This window comes from Diachasma alloeum, unplaced genomic scaffold, assembly GCF_001412515.2.
Source record: "Diachasma alloeum isolate Michigan unplaced genomic scaffold, Dall2.0 Dall_scaffold_00301, whole genome shotgun sequence".
In the NCBI taxonomy this organism is placed as follows: Eukaryota; Metazoa; Arthropoda; class Insecta; order Hymenoptera; family Braconidae; genus Diachasma; species Diachasma alloeum.
Window position 1 is genome coordinate 994,067 of NW_021680440.1, and position 11,203 is coordinate 1,005,269.

Genomic DNA, 11,203 nt, shown 5'->3' on the forward strand with positions numbered 1-11,203 from the left:
TCACCTGGGGCCAAAAGTGTCATATCTGGGATTTTTTCAGGGGAAAACTCAACTTTCGCCAAAATCGACTTTTTTACCCGGGTGAAAGTGGATTCCGACTATTTGAGGGACGGACTATCCAGAACTATTAACAGTATGGGGAAAAAGTCAAAAATGAAAAAAAATTTTTTGTCACCTGGGGCCAAAAGTGTCATATCTGGGATTTTTTCAGGGGAAAAGTCAACTTTCGCCAAAATCGACTTTTTTAGCCGAGTGAAAGTGGATTCTGACTATTTGAGGGACGGGCTATCCAGAACTATCAACAGTATGGGGGAAAAATTAAAAATGAAAAAAAATTTTTTGTCACCTGGGGCCAAAAGTGTCATATCTGGGATTTTTTCAGGGGAAAAGTCAACTTCCGCCAAAATCGACTTTTTCACCCGGGTGCAAGTGGATTCCGACTATTTGAGGGACGGACTATCCAGAACTATCAACAGTATGGGGGAAAAGTCAAAAATGAAAAAAAATTTTTTGTCCCCTGGGGCCAAAAGTGTCATATCTGGGATTTTTTCAGGGGAAAAGTCAACTTTCGCCAAAATCGACTTTTTTACTCGGGTGAAAGTGGATTCCGACTATTTGACGGACGGGCTATCCAGAACTATCAACAGTATAGGGGAAAAGTAAAAAATGAAAAAAAAAACATTCGGTGACAAAACGGATCAAATTCCAAATGTTTTCCCAAATGATCCTCGACTCCTATATTCACAAAGTAATTTTTAATTTCATATTCTCTCCGTGTGTACGTAAATTCGATATTTTCCTCTGCAGTAAATAAAATCCACCCCATCACCAATAATTGTTTTATTCCACCAAAAACTAAATTCTCCAGTAATAACAAAGGCCAAATGCCGTATGCTAATCCTACATGAGGGTATTCCACGAGCAAATTCCCATGATAACCGCCCGAAAAATCCATCAAATTATTCATTCACTCAAAATCATCCCATTGGCTGCAGCTCCATTATGGAAATCAACATCTCTGTTAACGGTCAATTCTTTTTCTCCTCCATTTCCCACACACAAAGTTTTCCCCGACAATGAGGACCTCTGTACCCAGCTGGAAAATCCACAAGGGACATTTTCTAAAGCATAACAAATGGAGAGGAAGAAGTAGCGGTGGAGAATGAAGAGAAAAAATTTATACATCTTGGAAGTGAAAAAACGCGTCAGTATCCTCAGAAGAGTCTGGACTGCTGGTTAAAGTCCTTCCGGAAGGTTCACGCGCGAAATGAATTATTCACGAAGATGGATGGTGCACAACAGAAAGACGATGACGGACCACCGGAGATACAACGGAACAACAGCAATGAGTCTTCTGTGAATTTGGAGCTTGTGTTCGTGGCAAGGAAATGTCCTTGACCTTATGTTCCTTGTCTCCTCTCTTCCTTCAGTTTACGAAGATCGTCTATTCTTGGAGAAGGGCCAAAACTTTCCGGTCCCTCGAACTTTTCTCTCTCTTTGTTCTGGTTTTTCAATGGGAGTTACTGATAAATTCAAACGCCAATTTGGTATTCTGTGGGGACAGGGATTACGCAAAGTTTTGGTTCATTTATGCGTCAATTTCTACTGTATGTGAGTACATTAGTGATCTGGTGGTAGTCACATCCGAGGATTTGCTCAGGAATATTGAACAGAGGGTTTTGCGACTTAGAAGGGTTACGTTGGTTCCTCATAAATTATATTGGTCATAATTATGGATTGCATACGCATTTTTTCTTCAAACATATGTATAAACCTGATTCAAGAATAAAATATACTTGGTTCAAGTTTATTTTATATTCAATGCAGGTTTTTTTCCCGCGTTGTGTTATATTTAGCTCATTCATTTGTCATATTAGAAGTTGACCGACCGAGAATTACTGGAACAGTTGCGACTTTGTCCACCTCATGTTAAATAGAGGCTATTAAGTAACTTTTCATTTGCAAGTAAGGAAGCTCTATTGTTTTAGCTGCGCAGTTGAAATTAAAGTACCTTATTTTCGCTCCAACTTCTGTACCTCAGAAGTTCAAAAGGTTTCGTGCTCTGTTATTCCATGAATTACTCCAATGTTGACTTCATTTTAATGAACTCCTTCAAGTCGTGTCATTTAGAATAATTTTCAAAGCCTTTCTGATACTGTGATAGAGGACGTCTCCTTGGGGATATGATCTGGTTAATAATAACCATTTGTATCACCGCAGCCAGACAATATTCAGTGAGATATATCAAACTTTACATTCATCATTTGTTTACGTATTCCTCTGCAAAAGAAGAAAATCCCTCATAAATTAACGATTGCAGTCAAGTATCCTTCAAAGTAACTCATTCCTAATCTCTAAAAAGAACAAGTGATTATCATCAACAGGAATTCATCTATAAAGTAACGAAGAATATTACGCCAATATGACTGCAGCCAAAGGAGATTCAGTAACAAACGTCAACCTTTATATTCCTGAAACTTGAAGGCTGTTGTCTTTATAGAAAGGAACTTTTAAAACATGTGGATAACAGAATGAAAGGACGCCTTCCCTCAGAGATTGACGCTTATAATCAACAATTCTTCAAAGTAACTCATTCCTTCTAGTCCATAAAAAGAAAGAACAAGCGATTATCATCAAAGGAGTTCATCATCAAACAAACTAACGAGGAAATGAACAAAGCCAACATTCATGAAAAAATCTGCTCATGGAGTTACTAATTAACAACATTCATTTCCAAGACTTTATTTATCTTCACATCACACTGAAAAAACAGCAGATGTTTGTCAGGCTCTGATTAGCGGCAGGGAAACTACAGAGGTAAATTTTTAAACCTCTCCAGCCAGCGTCAGCATCTCATTTTCATCTCCGAAGGAACTCTCTTCCTGGTTAACCGTCTGGAATGGTTCTCGCTCGTTTCAAACGCATAAAGAGCGCGAGGGTGGAAAAGTTTATGCTATCGAGTCGGTACTTTGGAAGTACAGCCAGCATTTGTAAACCAAGTGGTGGGTGCTCAACTGGTCCTTGACTCGGAATGAAAAGGCATTCAAAGTATTGAAAGACATTGCGCTTTCTATTTTCAACGTTTGAGTTGAAAGGCTAATTAGATTTATTCATCCACTGAGGGTTCTGTGCTTTGGAAGTAGTTCTTTGAATTTAATCGACTTCATTTGAGGTAAATGAAGCTGTCGGTTGCAGATTGTTTGAAATCTTGGACATCACTGTCGCCAAAACTTGATTTACTTTAATCGTAAGTGCTTTCCAAATGAACGCCTTCTGAAAGTCACAACCAGAGACGAAAAATCGTGCAATCAATCAAGCAGATCATCTCCATCATCTCAATTTCGATTTCCAGAAGGTCCGAAGTTACATGCAATGAAAAGACAGCGAACAGTTGTCTCATAGAAGACCAACAAGAAGCATTCGTCATCCATTCGGCTGATTTAACATGTGTTCAGTAATCTAAAGAGTAATTCCACAGGGGAAATATTCTTCAATAATTAGTGTCCCCTGTGTTGTCAGTTATCAGTCAAGATCAGGGGGGTTGATGGGGCTTGAATAATTAGCACGCAACAGGATAATCTGATCATGGCCAATTACCCGAGGGCTCCGGAGGAGGGTGATGGCTATTCTGATGACACTCATAATAGGTTCAATGCATAGGGGACACGTGGACATACACAGACGGGTATTTAGTGTCAAAATAGATGTCTGGAGACTTTGCATATGGAAATTGCAGTGGACGATCCTATCGTTTCAGAGAATGACTCTGAAAATTGTCAGTGGAGAACAAAAGCTGTCTGGAACGCAATTATTCCGGAATCATTTCGCAAATGGATATATCTGCGGATTTTCGTGCATCGCTTCGGCTCGGCTCATTTCAATCACCTTTTCTTCTAAAATCCCATGACAATCGTTTTTATTCGCCCGCAGATACACATCACGAATGTGACTGACGTTCGTTGCGAATGATACGAGTAACGAATACGTGTACTGTCACCCGCATCATCGGTAATGGAAAAAATTGATGAAGAGAATATGAGAGTAAAAAATTGATGGTCGGATGTGTGTGGAGCCATCAGCATACAGAGTAGATACTGAATAAAAAGTACTCACTGACACAGAACTGAACAATGCGGACGTTTATCGCACTTGACATATATATTTTCTACCTTAAAATTAAAACCAGGATTTTTTTCATTAATGACAACACGTGTGGCTGACAGTGGTGGGTTCATTTCCACATGGAGAGAAATTTTTGATAAAAATTATCCTACCGTTCTATACAAGAGTATCATGAGTCATCAAAAATAATAATTACCGTGCCGGTAGAGTAAAAATTACTGTGCCGGTAGGGTAAAATTTACCAATTTACCATTTGGGTGTATTAAAGAGATCATCGCGTGAGAAAAATGGAAAAACTTCCTTTTTCGTTTCGAAATATTAATAGAAATTTCCCTTGACATTTGGCCCACTTCGACACTGTGAAGATGCCAAAGGAAGATTTCCTCGGATTCATACCTTCACTCTGATAATTATCCCTTCGATGTGAGCCGCTAACTCGTCATCTAATTGGCTGCACTCTGTAATTAATCATCAGCTTCACAAACTTCAATAATTAGCAATGTCTCCAGCATCGGATGCTTATCAAGCCAACTTGGAAACTTGAAATTATCAGTACATCTGCGATGAATTCATCCACACGTGAAGTGCCCATTAATGTTAAGCTGTATTGAAAGCATTGAACCCTTCGCCAGCGGAAATTCCGCTTCAAGTATTATATAAATTCACTTCTACATCCACTCGACAATTGCGCCAGATACGTTTTGAATGCCAGTTACTACGGATTTTCGCTGAACGGCATTCAACTGTGCAACGCCCGCATTCTCCTTATTCGTTATACAATTGAGTTGAATCCAGTCGTCTGGAAAATATACATTTAAATTGTGCTCAATTACTTTGGTTCAGAGTTTTCAATTTGACGGCAACGGTTTGTTTCAACTCAAGTGTAATTTCGTCGATCAGGTAAATAACGACGGAAATTCACTTGAAAAATGTGAAAATGGCACGAAAAGCCTGTAGCTCAGTCAATTAAATTAATTTCAGCTTTTCCGCATTCAATTCAGCTGACAAATTTGTTTGTGAAGAGTACAATCGCGACCTTTTTGGGGTCATTTATCATCCGTTATTGTTGTTATCGTTTTTACACAAATTATTGGAGATATCTACCCCTCCGATCGCGACGCCTCGTGCAAAACGTCAATTTTCAACCCTCCGCACGCCGAGAAAATTTGCCATTAATAACAACTCGAGAATAAATTTTTCAACGCAAAACTCCATTATTCTGATCAAATCTCGTAGAGAGCTTGCTGATAATTGATGAGAATCGATAGCTGTTGTGAAGTGGTGATCGGGAGATAGAGCAGCCGAGAATAATTTCATGCTTATTATTTTACGAATTTCTATAAAAAAATATATCCTCATGAATGTTTATAAGTCCTTCTCTCCCGAAAATAAGGATCAAATTTCTGTTCCCGAAATAATGATTGAATCTCTTTGTTCTGGATTCAATCGCTCTTGTCACTTCACTACCGCTATATTCCGGGAATATAAATCGAAAAGACTCATTGTATTTTTAATCTGCGGTTCGCAAATGTTTGAGATCGAATGACGATTTGCCTCTATCAGGATGTGATTTTGATTGGAGAAAAGGAATCCGGGAAGAGCCGTTGATAAACATCGACTGTAGTGATTGATTACACACTAGCACGTAATTATACACGGGGAAATTCGAAATATCGGAGGGTCGCGCTGATTAGCGGTTAATTATCGCAATCAGATGATATCCATTGAGCAGTTGCGGAAGAGCTTGCGTGGGCGGCTCAAGTGCCATCCACGATGCTAATCACTCAGGTGGAATAAATTGTTTTCAACTAGTACCAAAATACCTCGATTGCTCTCCATTCAATTGATCAAATTCAAATTAATGAGGCGGTATCGGGAATGAGGGGGCGACAAGGGGAAAAAATTGATGAAACGGTACATTCTAATTTCCGAAAATTGTTTGTTATGCGAAACAAAATTTCTTTTTTTCACCACAAATGCAGTTGTTGTTTGAACCCATGGGCTCATGTGAAAGAAATAAATAGAAATTTTGTGGAATCATTTAATTCCTGTTAATTAAATGCATTTCATAAAATTGAGGGTTTTTTCGAGCTGACCGCACTCAGAGAGAATAGCAGGTTTAACTTTTATTTAATGCAAGTGGGGCATTGTTCGACATGCAGTTGAATACCTCTGTGATTTACCAGAGGAAACATCGAGTTAATGAAGGGGAATCATATATCAATGGGCGGTATTGCGTTTGTCCGTAATTTCACGTTAACCTAATGGATACGCAGATGGGTATACTGACAAGAGATGGTGAGATATGGGGTGGGCATGCGTACGACAATGGTGCAACCACGGTGACCATCATCCTTCACTAATTGGAGTAGATATCATATTCGACGCGAGCATCGCATTCCATTGTTCACGGGGAAAATTTTATTTATATATGTGACAGGCCTTGGAGCTTATTATTTTGGTCAAAATGGACACATGCTTCAACAAGTGTCCCGCATCGATAAATTTGCACGTCGATGGTGAAAACATTGATGAACATTTCCTGGTTCACTTGACGTTTCACCTTTCATCCCGGCATTTTTAATTTTCGAATGGGGAAAAAGCTTCGAGTTCACTGCATACAATTGTCACTCGAATAAATGAACTTCTGGATCGCATTTTCTAGTGCCGCCAGTCACATGCCTTTTTTCATCCGCCCACTGATGGCTTCTGTACGAGGTTTCCAACTCTGAAAATTCCAACTGTCGAGCCCCAGTATCGACGAGGGAGTTATTAAACGGTTCCATCGTTTTTCATAACCCCGTAAAATTTTTCGACTATTGTCATTTCCCTCTCGTATTATTAAAAAATGCCTCGTGGAGAAATGTGGAGAATGATGAAGACAGCTAACCGATGCAATGGTGAATTCAATACCCAATTATTCATAATTTTATTGCAAGCATCCAGTGCGCTCTCCAATCAGAATAAAAAAAAATCCTCTTAACAAAAAAAATCACATCGAAAATTTCATCAAAACTTTTTATTTGCGATTGAACAATCGGGTGATGTCCAGTTTTACCCCAACATCGGAAAATATAAATTTTCATTTTTACACATGTCATAAATTTTCTAAATACTATTGCAGGTGTCCATTGTTTCAGAACGAGCATAACTCCCCTCTCCACCCTATCATCCCTCCACACCCACTCACGATCTGAAAACAGAACCATTATATAAGCTCCACTTATCCCAACAAAATCCCTCCACCACAGTGTCCATGAATTTTACATAATAAACCATTTGTAAAATGGAATAGCTCAGTGAAGTAGCGCAATTTCTACTCAACAGGAAACGTGACTTTATTTATTCTAGAATCAGTGTATGTGTACTTACCACCAGCATTCCGCGGATCGTTCGGCGTAATTGCACCGGCGCTTCTTTCTCTCCCTCTCTCTCTCTCTCCCTTGCATTCTCTTCCCCCCGTCAGTGGGTGCTCCTATTGAGGTGTACACGGCGCCAGTGGCGGTCGAGATAAAAATACACGGACGATCTTCAAAATAATAAAGAAAATAGAGTAACTCCTAGGGCGATAGTAACGGGCAAGCCGACACTTTAGAGATGAAAATAATACAGGAAAAGCGAAACGGATGTTTTCTACATTCATTATAGCTCCTCTGCCACTCGTCGACCCACGTTTCAACGCACTGGGAGAGTCCGCACTGACCACCAATTACGTGATTACTAACGCGCACCGGTAATTGCGGGGATCGTCGGCCGCACGACCTTGAATGCATTCCATAACGATAATTGCATTTGTCCACAAATAACGTTGATGCATTGAGTGTTCAGCATTCATAAACTTCTAGACTTCTGAATGATTATATGTTGGGTGAGGGCGAGTTTTTTTTTTCAAGCTGATTGATTCTTCCGTGAAACTGCAAACGGCGATTGATCGAGATCGGCAAGATGAATTGAAGAGGGATTTTTTATTTACGTAGTTCCAGGTAGCTCAGTTGGGAGAGTTCCCGTCGCGTAACTGGGAAACCCGGAATTCATTGAGTTACGATAGAAATTCAATAGAATTTCTCAGCGAAAGTGCTAGGTTTTTTTTTCTCAGTAATTCTTTCAAGTGTCTTCGAACACAGAGAAGAAAATAATTTATTAATTTTGTTTCAGTGACGTCTCCCTATCGCCAAGTGTAAGCCAATGGCTAAGGTCTCCCGCCTTCGATGTTGGCCAGTGGAAGGACGAGGAGTTGCTCCTAATGTTACAGACAATGTTCGTTGAACTTGAATTACTCGAGAAGTTCGACATTCCATTGACAACACTCCGTAACTTTCTGTACGAGGTCTATAATAATTACAATGCAGTGCCGTTTCACAACTTCCGACACTGCTTCTGCGTCGCTCAAATGGTAAAGATGGCCAACAATATCTTTTAAATATGCTCAGTGTCCTCCAGGGATATGAAACATTCGGCCAAAATATGGTACCGTATTTCAAGATGTGAAATCCCCTAAAAAATCTACTTGAGGGCAGTAGAAGGGTTTCTAACGGTTCAATATCGAGATTCAAATTGAGACTTGCAAAGTTTGAATAATAAAATAATCGTAAAATATGCGGAAACTGAGGGCCAAATGAAGTGTTTTTCTCGAAAAACGCAACAGTTTTTTTCCCGAGGTGACCCTCCCCTTAACTGGAGTTCTAAAAGTCTCGACTTGAGATCATAACTCTCAAAATGAAGCTCGTTTCTTTCCGTGTCGAGCGACGACTCGAAATTCCCAAAGTTAATTAATCCAATTGTTCTGTTCTGTTCTGTTCTGTTCGATTCAGATGTACGCCATAATCTGGGCAGCAGATCTCCTCTCAAAGATTGGACACCTCGAAGTACTAGTGTTAATCATATCGTCCATATGTCATGATCTCGACCATCCTGGTTACAACAATATTTATCAGATAAATGCACGCACGGAGTTGGCACTGCGGTACAACGACATCTCACCCCTCGAGAATCATCACTGTTCAGTGGCATTTAGGGTATTGGAGTATCCCGAATGCAACATACTAGCTGCTCTCGATCCTGCTACATTTCGTACTGTGAGAGAGGGAATTATCAGGTGTATTCTGGCCACTGATATGGCGAGGCATAATGAGATACTAGGACAATTCACTGAGTCCATTCCGGAGTTTGATTATGCGAATAAGTCTCAGATTAATCTGGTAAATGGATTTGAAGTACTTGTTTGGTTTAAGTTGTAGTTGTGTTGATATTATTTTGTTGATGTCCCGGGAAACCGTGCATTTAGGGAGATTTGGTGAATTTTGATTATTTTATTTCCCCTGAGTATTTTAGTGCGATAAAATTAATTACACATCGCAAATATTCGGTTAAAATCAATCAAATTGTAACCGAATATTGTCCTATCGGCCGGGGTCAATGCATGGTATCGAGCCTCTCCGTCAACAGTAAAAAATCATTTTCTCGAATTCTAAGAGACATATTGACACTTGGAAAAGATATTTGGGAAGTCAATGAAAATGTCTCTGCAGTTATTTATTTATTTATTTACTGCACCTTATAGTGTTACACATTGAGTACCTCAATTGGTACCTAAATATTTGGTAGCTAAAAGAACAATCTTATCAGCAAATCCGAGAACAATTCAAGCGGCAGAAAAGATTTCCTCCTCGACAGTCTCAGCAAAGTTGTCACTTGAATTCTTTCAACCCATCCAATTGTAAAATCCTCGTATGGCCCTGATAAAGTGTCTTTTTCAGCTGTCGATGGTGTTGATAAAAGTCGCTGACATAAGTAATGAGGCACGTCCAATGGAGGTTGCGGAGCCCTGGCTGGACCAGCTCCTGCAAGAGTTCTTCAAACAAAGCGACGCAGAGAAGCTCGAGGGATTACCAGTGACGCCTTTTATGGACCGTGATAAAGTTACGAAGCCCTCGTCACAGTGCAGCTTCATTGGTCTCGTACTTTTACCACTCTTCGAAGCACTCGGTGAACTATTGCCCGAGCTGGAGGTAAAACCCCAATATTTCTCACGTTTATTTCGTTTGTCATGTTTTTACCCTCAATATCAAAATTGTGGGATCGTTAACTTATTGAGATATCGCAGTTGGTGTGAAATTTCATGCTCTTAATTTTTGCAGCCGTAATTTTATGGATTCGAGAAAAATTCTTTAGAAAAAAGTTGCGATGAAATTCTCCATATAATTGAATGAAATGCTCCACGTCTCTCTCACGTTTTATCACATTTTTCGCCTCGATAAAAAAGTTATAGAGATTTGAAATGATTGTTATGTCATAATCGAGACATTACTTTTTTTGATAACTAACAACATCCATAAACCCCTTGCCGCAGTTTGTGAACATGACCTAACAGTACCTAGCTAACTTTTTTACTACCTCCCCATCCTAGAACATTTACAATCCTTTTCGCACCCTAGTACCTTTTGTGTCTATATTTTACGTGCAAGGCCTTCTCATAAACTCAAACTTCATGTTCCGGAAGCTCAAGATTATCCCGAACAAGGATAAAGTTCAAAATTCTGCATTGTAGTTATAGAACATATTGTTTTTGATGACACCTGCAATTTATGGCTTATAATAATATCAAGAACTGGTCATTATAGATGAAAATAGCAGATAGCTTTCTAAGGCACTACAGCATCTTCTAAACAAGTGGACTAATGGGTTCTCTTTTTTAAATATTTAGTACTTTCATCTATTTCTTTCGATATTATAAAAATCGAAATCGACTTCCGGTGATAAAGATGTGGTACTAGAAATTACGACTCCAAAATTGAGGGTTAAAAATCGAGGGTCTAATTAGGAGTCATGGGAGTCCCCTAGTTCATGAAAAAATTCATGAAATTCGATTGACCCCTTATAATAAAATTTCGAAAAAAAATACAAACATACAGCCACATTTGGTCACCCTAACACGAAGCTTTCAAAGCTTCCATTAGAAAGCAACACCTTACCATTCCCCCGAGAAAAGAAAATGAGAAGTGGACTAATGGGTTCTCTTTTTCAAATTTTTAGTACTTTCATCTATTTCTTTCGATATTATAAAAATCGAAATCGACTTCCG

At 39.2% G+C, this 11,203-nt stretch overlaps 1 protein-coding gene across 1 annotated transcript in view; it reads left to right on the forward strand.

Annotated features, from left to right (window-relative positions):
* The window catches only part of LOC107039539, a 35,184-nt gene that overhangs the window by 16,756 nt on the left and 7,225 nt on the right, over positions 1 to 11,203 (forward strand). Inside the window, exons 5-7 of the mRNA XM_015259191.1 lie at positions 8,278 to 8,515; positions 8,934 to 9,320; positions 9,879 to 10,130. Coding sequence (XP_015114677.1) covers positions 8,278 to 8,515; positions 8,934 to 9,320; positions 9,879 to 10,130 — 877 coding nt within the window. The remainder of the gene's footprint in view (positions 1 to 8,277; positions 8,516 to 8,933; positions 9,321 to 9,878; positions 10,131 to 11,203) is intronic.